Consider the following 24,754-nt stretch of genomic DNA (forward strand, 5'->3'; position numbering starts at 1 on the left):
GAAAGGAAGTGGACCTCATAGGAAAAATATATAGACTAGGTGTGCCTGTTTCAGAAGATTTTTGATAGATCTGGCCTTTCTAGCTTTTTATAGAAGGTCTTCTGTTTTTTTCTTTCCGTGGTTAGTCCTTGGATAATTTTAGCATTGTCATCATCCATTCTTCTCCAGATGCTCCCTGTATATTATAATACACTGTTCTATCGAATACACACTATTTTTTTATAATACCTGTTTTTAATTCTAACGTCCATTAATATCTTGTGGGGTTTTTTTTAAAGCTAAAGTTTTTTCCCCCAGCTTTATTCAGGTATACTTAATATACAAAAAAACCTGTATATTTTAGTATGTGCATTTTGATGAATTTGGACATAGGCATACATCCATGAAACCATCATCAAAATCAAAGTAACAAGGATTTCTATCACCTACAAAAAAATTCTTGTGTCCCCTTGTTTGTTTTTTTGGGTAAAAATATTTTAACATGAGATTTACCCTCTGTAATTTTTAAGTGCACAACATCTTACACTGTATTTTTATGAAATTTCTTCCATATTTTAAACTATATTTTATGGTTCATAGTTCTTTTTTTTTTTATAAATATTTTATTTATTTATTTGAGAGAGAGACAGTGAGAGAGAGCATGAGCGAGGAGAAGGTCAGAGAGAGAAGCAGACTCCCCATGGAGCTGGGAGCCTGATGCGGGACTCGATCCCAGGAATCCAGGATCATGACCTGAGCCGAAGGCAGTCGTCCAACCAACTGAGCCACCCAGGCGTCCCTATGGTTCATAGTTCTAATGCTACAAAGTTCCCTAAAGTTTCATCTGTATAACTTCTGATGTCTGGGTACCAATTTTCTGGAAGTTCATGTGTGTAAATATTTCTATATGAATACCTGATATATGATTCTGTAAACATATATGTGTAATCTTGAGTATATTTGAAAATATATTAACCTCTTTAGAAATCCATTTCAAAAGCAAGTCTTTCTTTCATTTTTAATATTGTAAATTATTCAAAAAGGAAGAAATATGACCATTTGGGGAAATTATTTCTTCAAAACAGGAAACTGAAAAAATTAAGAGAAAACACTCATTTCTTTATGAAACTCATGGAGAAATAACCAACTCCAAATGTTTATTTGAAGCAGTGGTTAGAAGAGAATGTGAGGTGATTTTTTTTTTTTTTTGTAGAGTTGTCATTCATGAGACCTAAAAGAATCTATCTTCCTGGAACTTTGGAGCATCTGTAAACCTTACAATTATGTCCCAGAATGAACTGAGGAATCCAGGGAATCGTGCTGGTCACTCACTACTGTTTGTTGGAAGACCGCATGTAAATAATCCTCCCCTGAATTATGAATGATCCTGAGAGCTGTAGGCCTGTCATGAATATGAATGGGCAGATTAGTTCCCATATTACTTAACCGACCAGTGGGGTATGTTTGTGGTATGGAATGAACATGAGAGAGTTCTTTAAATTCTCTTTTGAAAATAATATTGCTGATGTTCCTTCTGTGATATTGCCATATGCTCCTGAACAAGCTGGCTTTGTGTTAATGAACTGTGAACTCCCAGGGGAAGGACAGGAAGTCCGCTCCTTGAGTGAATTTAAGGAGGAAGAAGTATTTGTAGTAAGAGAGTGACCACGAGGAATATGAAAACTATAGCTGTGTACTAGAGTTGAAAGAATTTTTGGCGATTTATTTAGCTATTCTGCAATTCCACATAACCTCCATATTTACCTTCGTCAAGTTGTTCTTTTATTTAGGAAAATAAACAGTAAGTAAATTGGCATCATCATGTGCCCGTGTCACTCAAGACATAGGATGGCTACAATTATTATTTTCAGAGAAAGGCTCAGATTCATATCTAAGTGCCACGTGCTTTGTTTTGACTTGAGTGCAGAACAAGAGGCAGTGACAAGTTATATAAACAATTACTCCCCATGCTGGTTGAAGAGTATGATAGATCCCCAAGGCAAGAAGATTGTGAAAATGAAAGACGGACTCATCATTGCAGCTTTATAGTTTACTGTGCTAGGGAAGCCTTTGTAGCAAAGTCATGAAAATGTGATATGAACAGGACTGGTGAAACACATTCTGTGTTAAATCTCAGCTCAACTATTAGTTTTCTAAGTAAATCCAGGACTTTATTTCTCTCTCTTCCTGACTTTTTAGCGTAATAGAAATGGCCTCACACTGAACCAAGGAACACAGCACCGTGAGTGGGACATGACTCAAAATATGACTTTGTTGGCTGTTGCCTGTGCCTGGGAAGTTTCCTCTTGCCCTCTCCAACAGCCATTTGCCTATAGAGCCCTTCCTGTGGTCCGGTCTTGAAAAGCTCCTCTCCTTACCCAGGCAGGCCATGTCACTCCCAACTCGCTTGCCTTATTGTATTTTTTCTTTACAGCACTTTTCGCTATCTGATGTTTTATTTATTCTTTAAAAAACATTATTTTCATTGATATATAATAGACATATAACATATTATTATTTCAAGGTATATAACATCATGATTTGCTGTATGTATATACTACAAAATGATCACTACAGTAAGTCTAGTTAACACCCATCACTATAGATCATTATAAATTTTTTCCTCATAATGAGAACTTTTAAGATCCCCTCTCTTAGCAACTTTCAAATATACAATACAGTATTTTTTTTAAGATTTTATTTATTTATTTGACACAGAGAGAGATCACAAGTAGGCAGAGAGGCAGGCAGAGAGAGGGGGGAAGCAGGCTCCCTGATGTGGGGCTCGATCCTAGGACCCGAGACCATGACCTGAGCTGAAGGCAGAGGCTTTAACCCACTGAGTCACCCAGGAGCCCCTACAGTATAGTATTCTTAATTATAGTTATCCTGCTGGACTTTACAGCTCTTTCACGTCTTTGTCTTATAACTGGACATTTGTACCCTTTGACTACCTTCACCACTTTGACCCATCTCCCCACCCCTCACCTTGAGCAACGACCAATTTGTTCTCTGTATCTATGAGTTTGGAGTTTTTTTGGGGGGGGGGTTTTCTTTTGTTAGGTTTTGTATATAAGTGGTATTTTTCTTTGGTATTTGTCTTTCTCTGGCTGACTTATTTCACTTAGCATAATGCCTTCAAGGTCCATCCATGTTGTCACAAATGGCAGAATTTCCTTTTTCTTATGGTTAAATAACATTCCATTGTACATAATGTACAATGTCTTCATTACCCATTTGTCCACTGAATGTGCCTAGATTGTTTCCATGTCTTGCCTGATCTGTGCAATGTTGCTGTGACCAGGGAGGGGCAGATATCTTTTTCAGATACTGATTTCATTTCCTTTGGATCTATACCCAGATGTAGAACTGTTGGATCTGAACACTTACATGTTTGTTGTCTGTTTCCCCCAGTAGGATGTAAGTTTCTCAAAGTTTAGGTTTTATTTTCTCTTGTTCTGTGCTTTATGCCCCAAACATAGAATAATTAGTGTTCACTGTGTTGAACAGATACATAACCGAGTCTCATTATCAACAAGGAACCTCTGTTTTAAAGCTGCTTAAAATAAAACCTTAATTTCACAGATTATTCATTCAGTGACATTTGTCATAATGTGAGGAAGTGGCTAATTTATTTCAATATTTTTAAACAGAAGTCATAATCTTCTCTTTGCCAAAATCCTCCCCCAAAACCATCTGAGTTAGCTATTTCACTGTGATCTTCAGATTATATTTCAGCGGTTTCTTTATTAACCCTCTGATATCACTGGTCCATTAACTTCATTGTTTTATTTCTGATATGTGTTCATTACTGTGCCAAAATTAATCATGAATCTAAAAAAACAGCCACACAAAATGGTGAAATTTTACTCACAGTTTTGGAAATCTAATTTGGGATTAGGTTGTTAAAAAATCAATTCCCTGAAGTCAGTTACCAGAATGTTCCTTCTAATGACATTTCTTTCCTCAGTGTGGTTTTGCAAACTATCAAGAATACGAATGAAAAATCCATTGGTTGCTTTCCGATGAATCCCGATGATGGACATAACAAATAGAAAACTGGAAGAATTCACAAAAGGGACTGAGTACATCAACCAATTGGAAATGCTGTCCCAAGTCCATGGGTGCTCCCCCAAGAAATGATTAAATAGCAGTGCCCCAAAGATGGCGCTCACAGGCTTGCTTCTGTGGATGCTTCGCTGGAAGACCTCTAGAGTGGGCAGATGAAACTTACACTCTAAGTCTTACACTCTAAGTGTACAGTCTTTTTAAAAAATGGAGATTAAACACCTAAAGGAGAGACATGTATCATGCAGATAACGGAGCACACAACTGCCAAAGAAAGCAACAGCCGTCAAGAACACAGGCTGTGGGATGCCTGGGACGTTCAGTCGGTTAAGCATCCAACTCTTGATTTTGGCTCAGGCCATGATCTCAAGGTTGTGAGATCAAGCCCCATGATGGGCTCTGTGCAGGGTGTGGAGTCTGCCTAAGGTTCTCTCTGCCTCTACCTCTGCCCTCCCTTCCACTCGTGTTCTCTCTTCCTCTGAAGAAGAAGAAGAAGAAGAAGAAGAAGAAGAAGAAGAAGAAGAAGAACACCACCACCACAACACAGGCTGGACAGACAGATGTCAGAGCGCCCCCGGTTCCCAGCACACTAGCTAGCTAAGACCACTCCCGCCATTAAAAAGTGAAGTGGGTGGTCAGCATTCTTCAGATCACAGTGTGAGTTTTGAATAGCAACTGAGAGTTTAAGGCCTAACAATTCTACTGCAAAATATCTAAATGATATTTTCTACAACATGGAGGAGAGTCAACAGAATTCTGGGTCTTGTCCCCATGTCACAACAAGGCATTGCAAAAGATGTCCATAACCTTTAACCCATCTCTTTTTCCTCATTGATGGTGTTCTGACTTTGCCTGAACCATCTACCACAGAAGAGCTCTTGAGCTAAATTACAGTTTCAAGGAATAAAATCACTTACTGTTGCGACAAGGAGAGTATTCTGCATATGCACTGAAGTTCTGGATTGCTACATAGCAAGTGCCAACGGGGTCCTTTTCTGGTGTTGGTTTAAGAGTTCTCCAGTGATACAAAGGAGCGCAGGCCTGTGACACATCAAAGACAATTATTTTCTTGACATTGTTTACTCACACTATGATAGGATTTAGTTGGTTGACTAAGGTACTTAAATTCATGACAAACTATGTTAAATTAGGGAGTGAATTCTTTGGCTTCTGGCATGCTGGTAAATACCTCAGTAGTCAGAGTTAATGAAACTTCCAAAGCCAGTTTTTTACCATTAACGCACCATAGAATTAGAACAAATTAAACAGATAGAAAGGAATGAGTTTTCCCTTACAGGATTTTAAGTTAAATAAGTGTCATCTGGTGAAAGTAATTATTTCCTAATGGCAAAGAACTCAGATTTCTTTTCCTTTAAAGAAAAAAATTGGACCTACCTAGAATGAAATGATCATTGAAACAGTGAATAAATCAGTGCGATGTCTTAAAATGAGGATAGTTAATTTCTTTGTCTAGTTGTTGTGTTACGAAATTATTTTCAAATCACAGGAGGCAGACAAATCCACAAACTTCTGTTTTGTGGATTTTTGTGGATTTCCCTGGTTTATCACTCACGGTATATCCTACAACGTTTTAAATAATGACTTTCATTTGGACACCCTTACCATAGTGTGCTTGACTTTATTTTTCATTTAATGAAAAATTCATCCACAAAAAACAAAAATTAATTTCTTTCACAACAAAACAAAAATTAATTTAAACAACAGTAAAAAACAAAACAAAACAAAAACACGATTCTTGCATAAAATACACTGGTCACTTCTCCAGAAGCTTGGATTCTAACAAAAGCATGGTATTTGCAAGGATATCAAATAGGAAAGAGAATACATGAAATCTTCTTTAATCAAATTAAACAATATTAATTTTGTTATGAATGAGAGAGGCAATAATTGTGTAGAAAACATAGACATCTTTTTTTACCTGTTTTGCTAGCTTGAATCCTGATTATTCAAGTGTTCATTATCCTAAGGACACAGAATTGCAGATTCCTAGAATACAGAACCCCTAGTCTACCTCCTAATTTGATGGTATCACTCCTAATACAATGCCACAAAAATGAAGGCAGACACTAATTTTAAAGTCTTTTCAAGATTCGGGCTCAACATGTAACTACTTTCAGTAAAAACTTCTAGTCTCAAGTAAGATGTGTGTTTCCACTACTTGAGTTTGATAACGGGCTCAACATGTAACTACTTTCAGTAAAAAATAACTTATAGTCTCAAGTAAGATGTGTGTTTCCACTACTTGAGTTTTCTGGCATCATGAGGTGTTGGCCAATACCTAAAAACCATGTATCTCATCCATTTCCCTATCTTAGGGCCCTCTTGTTAAACTGACAAGTTATATGGTTAATATGTTTAACGTAAAGTTCCCACAGCAAAAAGCAGGAATGTGGGCAGAGCAGGCATTCACCTGTGCCTGTGCCTCTGGCAGTCTGCCAACAGACCTCACCTGCCAGCTTCCCACGCACACTTAAATGCCGGGAAACTTTTTCCCAGTACTTGCCTGCTGTCAGCTCTAGCAAGTTACCCTTTTTATATCTGCTCAGTTTCACACTGATGTGAAACATACTGACGAGATGAATTTGGCCTGTGACCCAAACTTTAAACATACACCCACGACACCTGGATATTCAAAAGGATACTTCAGCATTTTGAAGTTCTAGTAATTATCACATAGGGTAGAATTAACTTCTTTACCCTGCTAAACTTCCGTGATCAAAGGAAAAAAATTAACTTGAAATATACTTAATATTATCTTATCTCCTTTCATGTAATTTTGAAAATGCAATCATGCCCCTGAATTAACCATTTTTCTTATGAGCATGGCATATGATTTCATTTTTAGTGATTCTGAGGGCTTCTACAAGTATTGGATAAATGCACAACATGTACAGTACCTAAAAGATTTTTTTAAACCCCAAGTTGTTATTGGATAGAATTAGCTTTCCAAAGCAATTCCCATGTCATACACCACCAAAGGATTAAAAAAAAAAATTGTTTAACCAACTCTAGAATGTGAAAACCATATCAGTGCAAATACAATCCAAACAGAGACCATACTGTAAATTCTGAATTTGTAACGGGAGAGGGCTATCTGTATTTTATACATTACCTGTTTATATCAAAATGTCCTTGGGGGGTTAATCACAGACCAAATAAAGCAAGGCCTTTCCTTGAGATACTTATTAAATCGTAATTCAGGCATATTTAAACAAATCTTAAAAGCAAAGTTATTGCTTTATTGTTGTAAGGAAATGAAAGCCAATGGTTTAAAAAATTCTCCTGACACGAAAATTTCCAGATCAGCCTAATGCGGTCTTTAGTTTCTCAACAACTTAGACATATATCATTACTTGAAATAATAAGAGAATAGAATTATAAGGTCATAGCATTTTGAAGTTGAATCATATCTAATTGGGAGTGAGATTATTTGTTTTTAAAAGTATTAATGTATTCAGAGAACCACATAGTAGTTATATTTTTAAACAGAATTTTCCTTTAATTTTAAAAATGATCAATGATGCCACAGTAAATAAACTTTTAAAGAATCCCGATGGCAGTGCTATTTCTCTGGTCAATTTGTAATCAGCCCTTTAAATCAATCTTAAGCAATAAAATATTTACCTCCTTAATGTTTAGCTTTTATTTTTCTATCTTCCTTATTTGTTTTTGAAGTATTCAAAAATATCTCACAGATATGGAAAACAGGCTTTATCTCCTTTAAATTTAAACGCTAAAGTAGATTCTCTAATTTTAAGCACTAATTTTATTTTTAGAACACTGATAAATTTATCATTAAAAATATGGCATGTCCTTACATGAAAGTATTTTTGCAAGTATCAGCCTTAAAACATTTCAGAATACATATTATCCCAAAGCATCCGCATGAATCATACTCACCACAACTTCCCCTTTGTGAGCTTTCACTGTTGCTCCGAACCACTGATTCGATTTAAATTCTATAGGTTCCTTGGTTCCATTAACTCTGATCTTTCTGTTGTCTGACAAGGACGACATGGAATTGTTAATAATTCGTAAAATGTGGCAGCCAGATCTAATATGTAAAAATGAATGTGTCCATTAAAAATACTTGAAACACAATCTTCATACATGGAAGGGATAGTTCCAACCAAGACTTTTCATTTAGAAAAATACCAAATGAAAATGCATATTTGAACATGACATTTCATAACTTACAAGATGCATTTTTTTTTACAACGTATGTTTTCACAGATAACTGTATTGTAAACTTGATGTGGACTTGCTAGTCTTGAATCTACAGGTTTGTCATTGGTTTATAAAAGATTGAAGGCCAGATATTTATAACTCCCCTAAGGAATTCCAAATCTTTTCCAATAGGGAAACACATAGGAATCTCCAAGATCAGAAAAGCCCAAGTTTCTTGGCATGAGTTAGCAGGAATGATTGTGAAGGACTCCAAGGTCTTGGTTTTTAACTGAGTAACATGTTTCCATGCAGCCACAGAAAATAACACCTCAACGCAGTTCATATACACTTTGCAGATGTCAGAATGAGGGAGGCCATCTGGGTAGAAACTCAACTCAATTATAGCACACTTCAGGTCTTAATAAAAAGCAGATATCTCTTCTTTCACTCTTGATTCCCAGTCAGTGTATGTCCCACGTGGTTCTAACCACATGGTTTTAACTGGAGCTTCATCAGTAATAGCTAATGAATTTCAAAAGACATTTGTACAAGGCATTTATTTGTATGTATTTCCTTTGGTATGCATTTCATTTTTCTTCCTTGACTCTGTAATAAATGCATTACAAAATGAACTTTTAACTCCTATTAAGTGAGGCCAAAATATACATGTAATTAACATTAAATTGAGTTTACATATGATTACAGATTTTTACAAATTATATGCACTCAATCTTAATCTAAAATTTACATTTTACATGTTAGTAGAAAATCATGAATTTCCTTCTTAAAAACCTTAAAAACACTTTTGTTGCTTCTGAGCATTAAAAAAAAAAAAGTTCTGTAAATCCTTACTCAAAATGCACACAACTAGCAAAGAACTGGAGAATCTTACAGATTACAGAATAAACGTAACAACATAAACATTTCTATAGGCACTTTGGAAGACTGTAGAATTCAGAGACAACCTTGTCACCATTAATTGAGTGATTGGGGACAATTCTTTTAATCTTCAGGGTTTTGATTTTTTCTGTAAAATGAGGCCATGGATACCTTCCCTCTTTCTTCTTTTACAGGTGATCAAAGTCATAACGATCACATGCGATAAACCAAACTGAAAGTGCTTTCTTTATAAGCTGAGAAGCTGTACACTACAGAAATCATGTGGCCATATAACTGAAAGGTCCAAACCCTTTACAAATATCTCTTACGTAGAAATCTGGAAACTTAACCTAAGTCCAAGAATTGGAAAGGACCTCACACATACACACACATATATGTTGTTTATTGTTGGTGATTTTTGGTACTCAGCAATGAAATTAGTAACAGCTCTCAAGACTGTCGGTGTGGTTTTGATTGATTACAGGGAAAAAGTACAACACAGTGACTTTGAAATTTCCAATATGCTAAAAAGCCATGAAAAGACCAGCACCTCTAAAATTTCAAATACCCTTAAAGGAGATCCCGAAACGACTTTCTGGGAAAAGATAAAAGGCACTTTTAAATTGACCTTGTTTTGCTAGAGAAAATGATGTGACTTGGCCTTTGTGACTCCGGAGGCATCTTTTCCGCTGTTCTGAGGTTGAACTGTATAGTAACTGGATTAAAAGTGTCAACTGTGGGTTATCATCCAGCAACGAATTTCTTCTGGACCAAGAATACAATGAATGGACTTCACTAATTCCACTAATTCCACACCCAATCCAAGGACTATGAGGGAGACTTCTACTGTCCTCGGTCTGCATTTACAGAGCTGAGCTTCAATCTTGATCTGTCATCCATTCATTGATCTTCGAAGTGGACAAACCACCTTTTCAAAATTCTGCATTATTATTCTGTAAATTCTCTAACTTTAAATCTAATATCATAATTTCCTAAAATTTCAAATGAGCGAAATATACTTGGGCTTGACTATGGAAGTGAACTTTCCCAATTTCCCACCTTCCTTTTCTGAGCAAGATTCTTCCATGCCAAACACCCCAACACAAAGCTCCATGCTATCTGTTGCACCCTGGTGCTCAAGAAACCTCTGGTGCAAGGACAATGTGTTTGATTTGATTTCATCTGATCTTTACTGACAACAGCCTCCAGGCAATATCTGTAAACACTCAGCAAGATTTCTGTCCTGTGGAGCCCTCTTCTCTATGGCAGAGAGCTGAAACCTTGGAATGTCCATTTCCCATTCTTACAAGTAAGACTCTGGTTGAATGAGATGCTCGCAAGAGGTCTGGGAAGAGAAATGGAAAGCCATTGTGTTCTTGTGGCAATTGTGGGCACACGTGCACATCAGTGATGACAGATATGATGTTCTTCGTGCAGCTCTCAAGCATCCCTTGATAGATAGGCAGATGGATAGATAGATGGATAGATTCAGCTCATTCTTGTTTTAAAGATTCTATTTATTTCATTTTTTAAAAAAAATTTTTATTTATTTATTTTACAGACAGAGATCACAAGTAGACAGAGAGGCAGGCAGAGAGAGAGGGGGAAGCAGGCTCCCCGCTGAGCAGAGAGCCCGATGCGGGGCTTGATCCCATGACCCTGAGATCATGACCCAAGCCGAAGGCAGAGACTTAACCCACTGAGCCACCCAGGTGCCCCTCTATTTATTTATTTTAGAGAGAGATGGAGCATGCATGAACCAGGGGAGGAGCAAAAGCAGAGGGAGAGCGAAAATCCCAAGCAGACTTCTCGGGGAGTGTGGAGCCCGATGAGGGGCTCAATTTCATGATGCTGTAAACATGACCTGAGCCACAATCAAAAGTCAGACACTTAACCGACTGAGCCCCAAGGCACTCCTGGCTCATTCATTTTAATTCTTGCTCAGCATTGTATCCTACTCAATCTCTATTTTAATTATCCATTCTACCTACATGTGAACATTTGGGTTTTTTTCCATTTTTCTACTACATCCTTATATCCTTCACCACCCACACATGTGAAAGAATGTCTCTCTGGCACCAGAGTAGAGATGACATTGCTGGGTCACACAGAGTCACCATATCTGCTTTCTCGGCCGTACCAGAGTAGCTACAATTCCCATGCTCTCTAGCAGTGCACAAAAGAGGGGCCGGCAGCTTTCATCCCTGTAGGTGTGTAAGTTTTTGCCCATCCAGATGACGGGTACCCCTTTGGTTTTTTACTTCTTTGGCATTTCCCTGATTATTAGCAAGGTGATCATCTTTTTTCTATCTATGACCCACACACCTATTTCTTCTGTGAATTTCCAATCCATATCTTTGTTCATTCTCTTGTTTGGTGATTAGTTTTACTGATTTCTAAGAATTCAGCACATATTCTGGGTATTGATTCTTCTCCGCACATGTATGTTGCAAATATCTTCCCCTGATTTTTGCTTGTTTTTTAACTTTGTTTAAGGTGTTGTTGTCCATCTGGATTTTTTTTTTTTTAACATGTGTCCCAGATATCTTACTTATTTTCAGTATGAAAGGCCAGTTGTCCCAACACCAGTTATTGAACTATCCATCTTTATTCTTGGAGAGTTGTAATTCCACCTCTGCAGTGATTAACTCCTGACATGATCTGGCCCCTGCCTGCTTTTCCAGCATCAACTCCTCCAACTGCCCAGGCTCGTTAAGCTGCTGACATATTGATTTTCTGTTCCTTGGACATACTCAGCTTTTGCCGGCTTCTCACTGTACTTACTATTCCTGCTGGCACAGTTTTTCACATGGTTGAGCACTATCTGAGATGATCTTATTTGTTGGCTTGCATGCTTACTGTCTGTCTCCTTCAGAATATATGTAAATCTCATGAGCAGAGGCATGAATTCTTTGTATTTTCCACTTTTAGGATGATCCCTGGCACATAGTATGCCCTCCATAAGTGTTTGTTGAATGAATGACCAAGCCTCCATCTGTTTACTTGAAAGTCTGTCTAGGTTATCGGTTAGTATGTTCTCATTTTCATGTCAGATATGATCTGGGGCCCCCTGGCTGGCTCAGTAGATACAGCATGCAACTCTTGATCTCGGGGTTATGAGTTCAAGCCCCATGTTGAGTGTAGAGGTTACTTTAAAAAACAAAACAAAACAAAACAAAACAAAACCTTAAAAAAAAAATATGATCTAGGGGGAAAAAAAACCCTAAAGATAAAATCAAAAGATCTGTAGGCCAGACTGGAAAATTTAGATGGGTGGCAGCAATCAAATTGGCAGTAAGCTTCCTAATACCTTCAGTCATTACTTTAAGGGCAGGGGCTTGGTTCTTAAAGTTGTTGCAGGAGCTGTCCAGACATTTTTAATCAGGAAAAGCATAAAAAGGTATCTTTAAACATTTGTTTGTAATCTTTCCCATAATCAATATATGCTGTAAAAATTTCATTTAAATTGAAGCTACATATCTGAGAACAAGGATTACTCCTTTGTAAAATTCAAAATATTACAGCTGTGGCAGGAAACACATCCAAGAAAAGAACCTATGTTGATTTTAATGCCCCAGAAAATTAAACTTCTAAAGGTATGATTCCTAATACTCTAAAACCACTATTAAAAACCATTAAAGAGCAGCTCTGTAGGCTTCATACTCTTGATCATCTTAGTGTAAGTTTTCAAGTATTTGAGGAACTGTGAAAAATTCATTTTTCCATGTAATGTTTAAGAAATTGAATTATAGGGCGCCTGGGTGGCTCAGTGGGTTAAGCCACTGCCTTCGGCTCAGGTCGTGATCTCAGGGTCCTGGGATCGAGTCCCGCATCGGGCTCTCTGCTCAGCAGGGAGCCTGCTTCCCTTTCTCTCTCTCTGCCTGCCTCTCCGTCTACTTGTGATTTCTCTCTGTCAAATGAATAAACAAAATCTTAAAAAAAAAAATTGAATTATAATTATAAATTATAATGGTATTCTTCCCTCCCTCAGTTTTATTGAGATATAATTGTCATATAGCACTGTATAAATTTAAGGTGTACAGCATCATGATTATATATATATATGTATATATATGTATACATATAATGAAATGATTACAATAATAAGTTAGTAAACACCCATTATTCTCACATATAGATAAAAAAAAGATATTTTGGGGGGGCACCTGGGTGGCTCAGTGGGTTAAGCCGCTGTCTTCAGCTCAGGTCATGATCCCAGGATCCTGGGATTGAGCCCCGCATTGGGCTCTCTGCTCAGCAGGGAGCCTGCTTCTCCCTCTCTTTGCCTGCCTCTCTGCCTACTTGTGATCTCTGTCTGTTAAATAAATAAATAAAATCTTTTTTAAAAATTTTAAAAAAAGATTTTTTTTCCCCTGATGGTAAGAACTCTTAGGATCTACTCTCTTATCACCTCTCATATATACTATATATGGAAGTGTTAACCATAGTCATCATGGTGTACGTTTCATCCCCAGAACTTGTTTTAGAACTTGTTTTATAACTGTATTATAACTGGAAGTTTGTACCTTTTGACCACCTTCCTCCAGTTCCCCCCACCTCTGGTAACCACAAATCTGATCTCTTTGAGTTTTTGTTCTTGTTGTTGCTATTGTTTTCTCTTAGAGTTCACATATAAGTGAGATTATATAACATTTGTCTTTCTCTTCTTATACACTGAGCATAATGCCCTCGAGTTCTGTCCATGTTGTAGCAAATGACAGGGCTTTCTCCTTTTTAATGGTTGAATAATATTTCTGTATACATCTATATGTATATATATACACCACATCTTTATCCATTCATCTGTCGATGGACAGAAGTGTGTTATTCTGATTAAATGAATAGTCTATACATTTGTTTATAGACTTATTTGTATCATATATGTATACAAATTATGGAAGCAGCCCAAGTGTCCATCGACAGATGAATGGATAAAGGAGATGTGGTGTGTAGGTACATACACACACACACACACACACACACACAGGAATATTATACAGCCATCAGAACATGAACTCTTGCCTTTTGCAATGAAGTGGATGCAGAGATCATGGGGGAAGAAAGGAAAAAATGAAATGGGACAAAACCAGAGAGGGAGACAAACCTCAGGAAACAAACTTAGGGTTGCTGGAGTGTAAGGGATTGGGGGGGTAGTGGGGTGATGGACATTAGCGACAGTATGTGCTACGGTGAACGCTGTGAATTGTGTAAGACTGATGAATCATAGACCTATACCCCTAAAATAAAAAATAATAAATAAAGTAAATAAATAAATACATAATAAATAAATAAAAAATAATGAATCTTAAAAATTTTTTTAAAATAAAAACAAAAATAAAACATGTAGGGCCAAAGACTCTTTTCAAATCAAAATTCTTTCAGATTTTTGTTTTTAAAAAGTCAAACAATATAAAGTAATGAAACTTGTATGAAGATTTATATAAGGCACTAAGTGTAAGGTCTTTGGAATCCTAATCCCTGGACATAGGAGATATTAAGTTTGGCAAGCCTAACCAACCACTCAGAGTTGAAGGGGCTTTTAGCTCATTCCTCTAGTCTAAAACATTTCTTTTCTGGAAATCATGAAGGTTTTATTTAAAATTATTATTTTCCTATCGCTATTTAAATGTTCATTTCTATAAATAATGTCATATAGTTTCCCTGATCTGGATGAGAATATAAATTTTCTGGTACAGTTATTTCCACATCTATATTGTCTTACCAAGAATAAAGATCATATTTCCAACTTGACTTTTTAACAACCAATAGTGTCTAGCCAGTGTTCTTCAGACATTTGTTTAATAATAATGCAGATGAGTTTTCTACCTCATATAATATCATTTGAGATGCTTTTCATATGCCAGTTAACTCAGGTCGTATGTAAGGTGTGTTCTAGAAATACATATGGGCTTTTGTTGGTTCGATGTGATTTTTTTGGATGAATGTTCTGCTAATTTATCTGATGCAGTTAGGGAAACAAATGTTAATAAATGAGAGACTCATCTCCCCAAGGGGAAATGGTAAGCCACCTCTGGTATTTCAGATTAAAAATAAAACAAAACAAAAACACCCCTAGCATGACATGGAAGTCTAAAAGGCAGAGCGCGTACGGCTGAATTGTACAGAGACATCACCTTTGACCTCATCTGCTCCAACACGCTCCACTCTTCTGCGCTGACTAGAACAGTTTTCTCTTTCAGCTCACCCACGGCTGGGATGGACACACATCTCACATACGCACACCCCTGCACACACACATACACACACACATCCCTCTTCAGCTCTGACCTTTAATGATGCCCTCTCTGAACAGCTGTCCCTGAAAACAACAAGTCACCCTCCAGGCAGGGACAGGAGCCCTCCCTCTGCACACCTAAAGCCTTCTTCACACTGCTTTTACAGCACTTGTCCCGGTCTACCGCAGCCAGGCACTGATGCTCTCGTCCACTGGACTTGCATTATCACAAGGTCAGAGACTATGTCCGTCTTGTTCACAGGCATCCTTGGCAATCAGTAGTGCTGCGCTCCCAAATTCCATTCGCTAGTCTGTTCCTGCTGATTCTTCCTTCCAAAGCCCCCTCAAATCCATCTGTTTCTTTCCATACCTGTTGCCATTTCCCTAGTTGGGACCACCATTTCTTTAGCCACAGGTTCTGCAACAGCCTCCTGACTGGTGTCCCTTCCCCCAGGTTTGCCACTTACAGATTCATTCTCTGTCCGGAAGTCAGAGTTGTCACACTACCCTAACCTCGCTAGTGTCATCCCTTCGTTCCCAAGCACCGTGATTTCCTTTGAGCTCTTTGAATTCCTCAGACTTTCTCTCAGCTCTAGACTTTCTCCCACTTGGAATAATTACCTGGCCTCCAAAGTCTTGGCCATAGTTACAGCTGGGGGACAGACAAGTCTCAACATAGCTTCTGTGTCACCTTCAGATGGGCAGGAACACAGCAGGCTTCTGTTTAGTGCCCAACAATTTATTTGCTTCAAGAAGTAATGAAAACCTCTCAGCATGGGAATCTCAGGAAGCAGATTAAATGACATAAACCTCTTCAATATGACCTCAAAGCAATGCTTTTCAATACAGGATATGATTGGGTTTCAGGATGAAGGCTGTATAAACTTGCCTCCCAATAATGCTTGCAAATGTATTTACACTAACTCCCCTCATATGCTTGCATTCTCCTCGGGATCTCAGCGCTGTTGCCGGAAGATGTAGTAAAAAGGATCCCAACCGTTCATTTAGCAAAATGGTTCATTTCTCTGGTTTAAAAAAAAAAAAAAAAGGCATCACCATTCCCAATGGCACATAAAATAAGCATTTCAGAATTCAAATGTTCTGTGTCTGCAGCGTATCCTCATGGAAGATTAACACTTAGGATGAACTGTTCTCTGGGAGATCTTAAATCCTATTCCAAATGAGTAGACTCAAGCCATAAGGTGGGGCAGAGGCAAAAATTTACTCCTTCCAAAGATAAATTCAGATTATGAATGTGCCCCGTCCCTGCGCACAGCCTGCTCATCAATCCCGTGACGTCACTGCTCCGTTCACACTTCCCCAATCTCCCAACCCTCTCCTACCACCTTCTTGCACTCAGCTGGTAACCTTGCTTCTTATTTCATGGAGAAAATGCAAGACATGAGAAAAGGCCATCTTCCTCCTCCTGTCTCCTGACCCACCAACCTCTCTCACTGGTGCCCTCACTGTGCCGTGTCCTGTCCCTGGGGAAGAGCTGTCCCTGAGCCCCTCCATTTGTGTCAGAGCTGCACACCCCCTTTCCCATCTTCTCAGGACTGTGTTCCCGTAGGTCCCCTTCTCTTTCTGTCACCATTGCTTTCCTCTCAATGGGATGAGCCTAATGGGCTGCAAACATGCTCAAATAGGTTCTCCATGACTGCGTTCCTCTGATCCCATGTATAGTAAGAGTTCTTGGTCCTTGCTGTCCCCATCCGTCCTCTCATTTTCTCTCTTGAAAACTCCACTGCCACCATTTTTGTTTGTCAGCAGTACTTTCCCGTGGCCAAGCAAACCTGCCCTTTCACAAGACTTGCCTCAGTGGGTTCATGACGTCTACCTCAATGGCCCTCCTTCTCAGTGCTTCTTACACATCCTCCTCCATTCTTCAACATTTCTCCAAATGGCAGGCCCAGCTCATTCTCTTCTCTTGGCTCTGCTTTGCTTCCCCCTTCTCTCACCATACTCACTCCCCAAGATGTGGTCCTGAATATCTTCCACACACTCATGACTTCCAAATGTCAGTATCCAAGCCTCTGGCTTGAGCTCCAACTTTACTGATCTACCTTCTCATAGGACTTTGGCTGGATCTCTAATAAGCAGCTCAAATTTCACATGTCTGGATTTGACTCCTAGTATATTTTTCTAAGACTTGCTCCTTCCCTGTTGTTCCCAGTCTCTGTCCCATTCCTCCACGACTTGGGTCAAAATTCTTCCACACCTTTCATCTGTTCCATAATGCAATTCTACCACTTGCATTTTCAAATGAACCCCAGATCCTACCATATTTCAACCCTAACTGCTATCACCCAAGCCTAACCATACTTCTCTCTCAGTGGACAATGAGAAGAGTCTAGTCTCCTTTCTTGTCTCTAGTCTGCTAAACTGAGCCTTGGAAAAATCAAATTCAAATTATCTTACTTGCCTACTCAAAACCACCAGTGGTTGCCCATCACTCCACGAATAAAATCCAAAACATTGACCCTGGCCTTTAAGGTACCTGCCTATATACTTGGCTCTCTGGCCTCATTTTCTGTCACTCTTTCCCTGACTTACTTCAATCTAGTCCAGTAGCCTCCACCTCCCAAGGACACGCTCATCTCTAGATTTCAACAATGACTTCACTACAAGCTGGACCACTACCCATCCTTCAATATTGCTTCATTCCTTCCTTCACTTAATTTAGGTCCTTGCTCAAATATTCCACCTCCTCAATAAAACTCTAACCACCCGTGATAAGCAAAATAATAGCCCCCCAAATGTTTACATTAATCACCCCCAAACCTGTGAATATTATAGGTGTAGTGAAGAAGGGGAATTAAGGTTTCTAACCAGCTGAACTTAAGATACAGAGGTTATCCAGGTGGGACCATTTTCATAACAAAGATTCTTTCTTTCTTTTTTTTAATATTTTATTTATCTTTAAGAGAGAGAGAGATTAAGAGTCACCATAAGTGACTCTTAATCTCACAAAACAAACTGAGGGTTGCTGGGGGGAGAGGGTTTGGGAGAAGGGGGGTGGGGTTATGGACATTGGGAGGGTATGTGCTTTGGTGAGTGCTGTGAAGTGTGTAAACCTGGCGATTCACAGACCTGTACCCCTGGGGATAAAAATATATGTTTATAAAAAATTAAAAATTTAAAAAATAAAAAAAGAGAGAGAGAGAAAGAGAGAGAGAGCGTGCTTGAGTAGGGGCAGGGTGCAGAGGGAGAAGCAGACTCCCTGATGAGCAGGGAACCCTATTGTAGGACTCTATCCCAGGACACTCGGATCATGACCTGAGCTGAAGGCAGACGCTTAACCAACAGGCACTCATAACTAGGATCCTTTAGAGTGAAAGATGGAGGCAGGAAAGGAGGGCAAGAGACACGCCAGGGGGAGAATGACTCAGCCTGACATTGCTGGTTTTGGAAAATGTGGGAGGGCCATGAACCAAGGAATGTGGGCAACCTTGGAAACTGGAAAAATCAAAGGAATAGTTTCTTCTCTTAGAGCCTCCAGCAGAAATACAACTCTGCCAACACCTTGATTTTAGTTCAACCAGACCTAATTTCAGTTTGGCCTCCAAAACTGTAAGATAATCAGTTTGTGTTGTTTAAAGTCACTAAGTGTGTGATAATTTGTTACAGCAGCACCAGGAACACAACAGCCACCCAAATCTAAAATAAATACATGGGTGCAGACACACACCACTCATTTTCCCTTGCTCTTATCTTCCTTTTTCTTAATTTGCCACTGGCTATGCCCTGTAAACCCCACAAGAATACGTAAGGCCTTGAACTCTGTTTAGAACTGTTTAGAATAGAATCTGCTTGTAAAAAGTTACTAACACTCATCTGGTCACTGAAATTTGATTTTATTGTTTGCCAACATGAAGCTTTACTTTCAACTCAGTTGCTGTCTTTAGATAATGTTTTCAAAAGTAAGGTGGGTTAAAATTTACTAACAGGTGACACTTAGACCAGTGGAACAGAGTAGAGAGCCCAGATATGGGCCTTCAACTCTATGGTCAAATAATCTTCGACAAGACAGGAAAAAATATACAGTGGAAAAAAGACAGTCTCTTCAATAAATGGTGCTGGGAAAACTGGGCAGCTATATGTAGAAGAATGAAACTCGACCATTCTCTTACACCATACACAAAGATAAACTCAAAATGGATAAAAGACCTCAATGTGAGACAGGAATCCATCAGAATCCTAGAGGAGAACATAGGCAGTAATCTCTTCAATATCAGCCACAGCAACTTCTTTCAAGATTTGTCTCCAAAGGCAAAGAAACAAAAGCGAAAATGAACTTTTGGGACTTCTTCAAAATCAAAAGCATCTTCACAGCAAAGGAAACAGTCAACAAAACAAAGAGGCAACCCACGGAATGGGAGAAGATATTTGCAAATGACAGTACAGACAAAAGGTTGATATCCAGGATCTATAAAGAACTCCTGAAACTCAACACACACAAAACAGACAATCATATCAAAAAATGGGCAGAAGATATGAACAGACACTTCTCCAATGAAGACATACAAGTGGCTATCAGACACGTGAAAAAATGTTCATCATCACCAGCCATCAGGGAGATTCAAATTAAAACCACATTGAGATATCACCTTACACCAGTTAGAATGGCTACACTTAGCAAGACAGGAAACAACATGTGTTGGAGGGGATGTGGAGAAAGGGGAATGGTGGGAATGCAAGTTGGTGCAGCTTCTTTGGAGAACAGTGTGGAGATTCCTCAAGAAATTAAAAATAAAACTTCCCTATGACCCTGCAATTGCACTACTGGGTATTTACCCCAAAGATACAGATGTAGTGAAAAGAAGGGCCATCTGTACCCCAATGTTTATAGCAGCAATGGCCACGGTCGCCAAACTGTGGAAAGAACCAAGATGCCCTTCAACGGACGAATGGATAAGGAAGATGTGGTCCATATACACTATGGAGTATTATGCCTCCATCAGAAAGGACGAATACCCAACTTTTGTAGCAACATGGACGGGACTGGAAGAGATTATTGCTGAGTGAAATAAGTCAAGCAGAGAGAGTCAATTATCATATGGTTTCACTTATTTGTGGAGCATAACAAATAGCATGGAGGACATGGGGAGAAAGAGAGGAGAAGCGAGTTGGGGGAAACTGGGAGGGGAGGTGAACCATGAGAGACTATGGACTCTGAAAAACAATCTGAGGGTTTTGAAGGGGTGGGGGGTGGGAGGTCAGGGTACCAGGTGGTGGGTATTATAGAGGGCACAGATTGCATGGAGCACTGGGTGTGGTGCAAAAATAATGAATACTGTTATGCTGAAGAATAAATAAAGAATAAATTAAAAAAACATTTACTAACAGGTGCTTTGAGGAGATAAAGACATTATGATTGAATAGCATGTCCCCCAAGGAGCCTGATTGAAAGGATGAAGGGTATTCAATCTTCCCAGACAATATTTGTGGTAGAGAATGGAGTCCAGATGGGTCAGGTTAAGGACTGATTTTTGTTATAAAGTTTTTCTCATATTTTTGTATCTGCTGACAGAAACACCTTCATCTCCTTGCCATGTATCTGCTCTCTACCATAAGTGTGAGGGTTGGGACTATAGTCCCAAAGAACCATTTCAGTGTCCCCAAAATATGACCTACAAAATATGTCCAATAGGGATAAAAGAAAAACCAGTTTTAATCACATTTTTTCCAAAGACAATTGCTTTTATTGCATTTCCTATCTAGTGTTCTTTTAAAGGTTATAGATACAATTTTATTAGGTGTGGGTTAAAAAAAAAAGTGTGAAATAAGTTGGCATGGCCTGCTTTGGCCTACCAAATGCAAGGAGAAGTTGTATATGTCAAATCTAGGCAGAAGCTTTCACAGACAATGTACAGTTTTCTACCCGCCTTTACAGTTGAGTGCTCTTGAAAGCACACATCAGTAAGGAAACTCCATGGACCTGCATCCTTGGGTGACTTGAACAAGCAATTCCTTACCAACTCATCAAACATTCAACGTGAGCAAGTGATACACTGGTGTGTGATGGTTAATTTTATGTGTCAGCTTGACAGGCTCAAGATATTTGACTGAATGTTATTTCTGGAGATGTCTGTGAGGGTGTTCCAAGATGAAATTAGCATTTGAATTGATAGGATCTGTACAGTGGTTTGCCCGCATGAGCAGCCTCTTCTTGTAAAAGGCTCTCGAAACTGTCATGGCAGACCATCAAGTCTATATTCCTGTTGATTCAGGGACAATCAAAAATGGACACAGGCAATAATTCTGCATCTTCTTATTTTTACACATGTAATTGTTACTGGAAAAAAGCTTGGTCTTCAATATTTGGAAACATGTAACCACACAAAAAACTGATTTTTTAACTACTCTACCATCCATACCAAATTTTCACAACCCTTCAGTGAACTCAATAACTTCATTTAGAAATATTTGTGTGTTAATTTTTACCACTATTTTTCCTGATCATAAATAAATACCTGATCATGGTTTTGAAAATGAGGCTAAGAAATGCATTTTTTAAAAAAGAAGAAGAAAAATCCAATTTTAATCACACGTCCCAAAGACAGCCTCTCATCACATACCCCTTCCTGTGCTCTTCAACAGATCTAGATAAAGTATTGAATTTTATGTTTTTCCCTTAACATTAAACAAAACCATTTTCTCATAGTGATTAGGCCATAATTTGCTTGACTACCCACATTGAGGATATTTGGAAACATCACTTTTTTACTGTTTATGCCTCCTTTCTTCTAAAAAAGGATTGGCAACAACTTCAGAATTAACATCTAAAACGTATCTCCCATTGGGAATGGCAGGAAGAAAGAAGCCAGAAGTATCAGAAAATCATGGCTGGGAGAGAAGATGTTCTGGATGGTTGAGGACATAGGTCCAGGGAGAGCAGGGACATGTGTGTATATGTAACACACATTTGAGAGATACCCAGTACTTCGACATATCTTGCTGAAGACATAAGTTGTGTAAGCGGTGTGGCAAGCTGGAGACATCTGGGCAAGTCACAGGGAATGACAACCAAGACACATGAGAAATGGAGCCAGAAGCTGACTAGAGGGAGTTGGCTTCACTCTTTGTCAACACCATGCACGGATACGGGGCTCTTTGGACACAACAGGTGAAGTTCGAACACACACATCTAAACCGGTCACCTTCTACACCCAAGTGCTTTTTTCCGCTTTCAGAAAAATTTTACAATTTCCTACCTTTCTCCCAGAATGCTGCATGGTCTCTTCTTACCAAGGCCCTGGAAGCCTGTTCCATCGCACAGACCTCTAGTTTCTTGAAAGAATTTTTCAGATTAGGCAACAGGCGCCTAATGCTCATACTACTCAACTTGCTGTGGAGCAGGTCTGTTTCCCATTTCTAGTTAGAGTTTCAAGGACTTCCTTTTTCTAATTGCTTCCTTGGCCACTATGCACTGTAGGGATCACTGCCTCCTCCCTTCTCGTATCAGGACTTGGTTATATTCTGTTGCGTGGAAGTGTAAGCCATTTGGGAAAAGCTTAGGGACGTTGATGGCATCTGTCTGGGCAGCGTGTCAGGCATGGTAGCTGTCATGAGTTGCTCCCAGAACAAGCGAACCATCCAGCTTCCATGATTCAGTGGGGTCAGCAATGCATATATATGTATCTATATATTTTTCTGATTAGCAGCCCTGATACTAATTTTGCATTATGAATTCTTCATAGAGCTGGTTCTATCTGGGCTGCCTCCCCCGCCCCTTTTTCCACTTTCAGCTGAACTTCCCAAAGCCTAGATTTCTGCTGTCCATGAGTTCTGTCACATTTGGGTTATTTCCTCTGTCATTTACTTGATAGCTCTGACCTACATTTTTTCTTCTCTTTGTTCCTGAACAAAACCTGATTTCTTTCTGAGGAAGTTGGAAAAAGCAAGACTTATGTGACCAATATGTTTCCTAACCCTCACATGAGAAAAAGGGCACACCCAATATTATCAAAAAGCAACCCCTGTACCAGTCACGGCACCAGATGCTTTAAGCTGCTTCTTATTGTGGGCTCACTTAACACAAAATAAATAAAAATAAAACAGACCCCCAACACAAAGGCTTCCGGTCCCCAAGCTAAAACACAACTCTAAGAAAAATCTTACCATTTCAGAGCTTTGAAATATCCTAACCAAACTGTCTTCCATTTTCGGGTTTTGTTTTATTGTTGTTGCTTTAAACACAGAGATGCTAAATTAAGGCCAGGCAAATTTTAGTACTTTTTCTCAGATGACTTCCAAATCTCAACGGCCCCGCCCACCTCTTCCTGTTCATTCTTAATGTGGGTCCCTAATTGCCAGTGGTTCCCAGCTGTCTTGCCTCACCATTACTTTTAGTGTTATGATGATTATCGTCATTAATTAGCACATGCCATTATCTGTCTCCTCAAAATGTTTCATTTGTGTATTTAAAATAATCAGATATCTGCACACTATGCCTTTGCTACTATTGTTGCAATTTGCCCTTCATCATTCCAAAGATGAGGCTCTATTCATTCTGTCTCATCCCTCCCTCCTTTAGCAAGAGGGCTGTAATCTCACAGTTTTACTTACTCCACGCACGGGTTTGGGAAATGTAGGAAAAAGATGAAATGAGCCTTGGAGCAGATTTAGAAAGGAAAGGCATGAATGTGGCAGATGTGATATTTTAAATTGTTTAAGACACGGGGCACAGTTTAGACAGTTCCCGAGGCAAAAGTGAAAGAGATCAATTTGGTGAAGGGGGAATTTTATTCTAGTGAAGTAAGAGAGAAAGACAGAAGGGAGATGAGGGAAGTGGGGTTTTTTTTTTGCAACCACTTGATTTTGTACAGAGCAGGAAAATTATCTACTCTTTGCACCTCCCCCACTGCCATATGCTTCCCTAAGGTTTCCTTCCTCCCTACTTGAAAGGACCACAGATTTTAATAGTGTTCATGCATTTGAAGTGCTGGGCTACTCCTGGTGTCCCAGTTTTTCATTTACACTGAGAAGTCATTTTTAAAATCCAGCTTACATGATAAGGTCAAAATAAAATAAATGATCACTTAATGAAAAAAATCGAACTAAATGGAAGTTTTAAAAAGAAAGAAAGGCAGTTGACCTTACAACTGAAGTTCAAGATCACAACCAGATCCGCAGACTAAATTATAGGCCAGTCTCCTTCAATGCCTAGGTTGGGAGAGTTTGTTAGGCTACCACCGTGAACACTAAATTGTAGACGCCCCAGGGGCCTGAACAAGTTGAAACAGAGTCATTAAAAGGTCAAATTTACTTGAATTCACATGTAATAGGAAAGCCAGACAGAGAAAAGATGGGGAAGTTACAACTATATGTTTAGAGGAATATTTGAAATGTAATACATATTTGTGCCTGAGTCAGCGTGCTCTCTTATGTGAACATCAGATGTGG

At 38.9% G+C, this 24,754-nt stretch overlaps 1 protein-coding gene across 1 annotated transcript in view; it reads right to left on the reverse strand.

The window, feature by feature from the left end:
- Nucleotides 1–24,754, reverse strand: part of ITGA8 (integrin subunit alpha 8) — a 177,616-nt gene that overhangs the window by 148,309 nt on the left and 4,553 nt on the right. The window contains exons 3-4 of the mRNA XM_004757564.3: nt 7,969–8,069; nt 4,965–5,088 (exon numbers count right to left, since the gene is read on the reverse strand). Of these exons, the coding sequence (XP_004757621.1) occupies nt 4,965–5,088; nt 7,969–8,069 (225 nt within the window). The remainder of the gene's footprint in view (nt 1–4,964; nt 5,089–7,968; nt 8,070–24,754) is intronic.

This window comes from Mustela putorius, unplaced genomic scaffold (genome assembly GCF_011764305.1).
Source record: "Mustela putorius furo isolate JIRA1106 unplaced genomic scaffold, ASM1176430v1.1 tig00003913_pilon_pilon_pilon, whole genome shotgun sequence".
In the NCBI taxonomy this organism is placed as follows: Eukaryota; Metazoa; Chordata; class Mammalia; order Carnivora; family Mustelidae; genus Mustela; species Mustela putorius.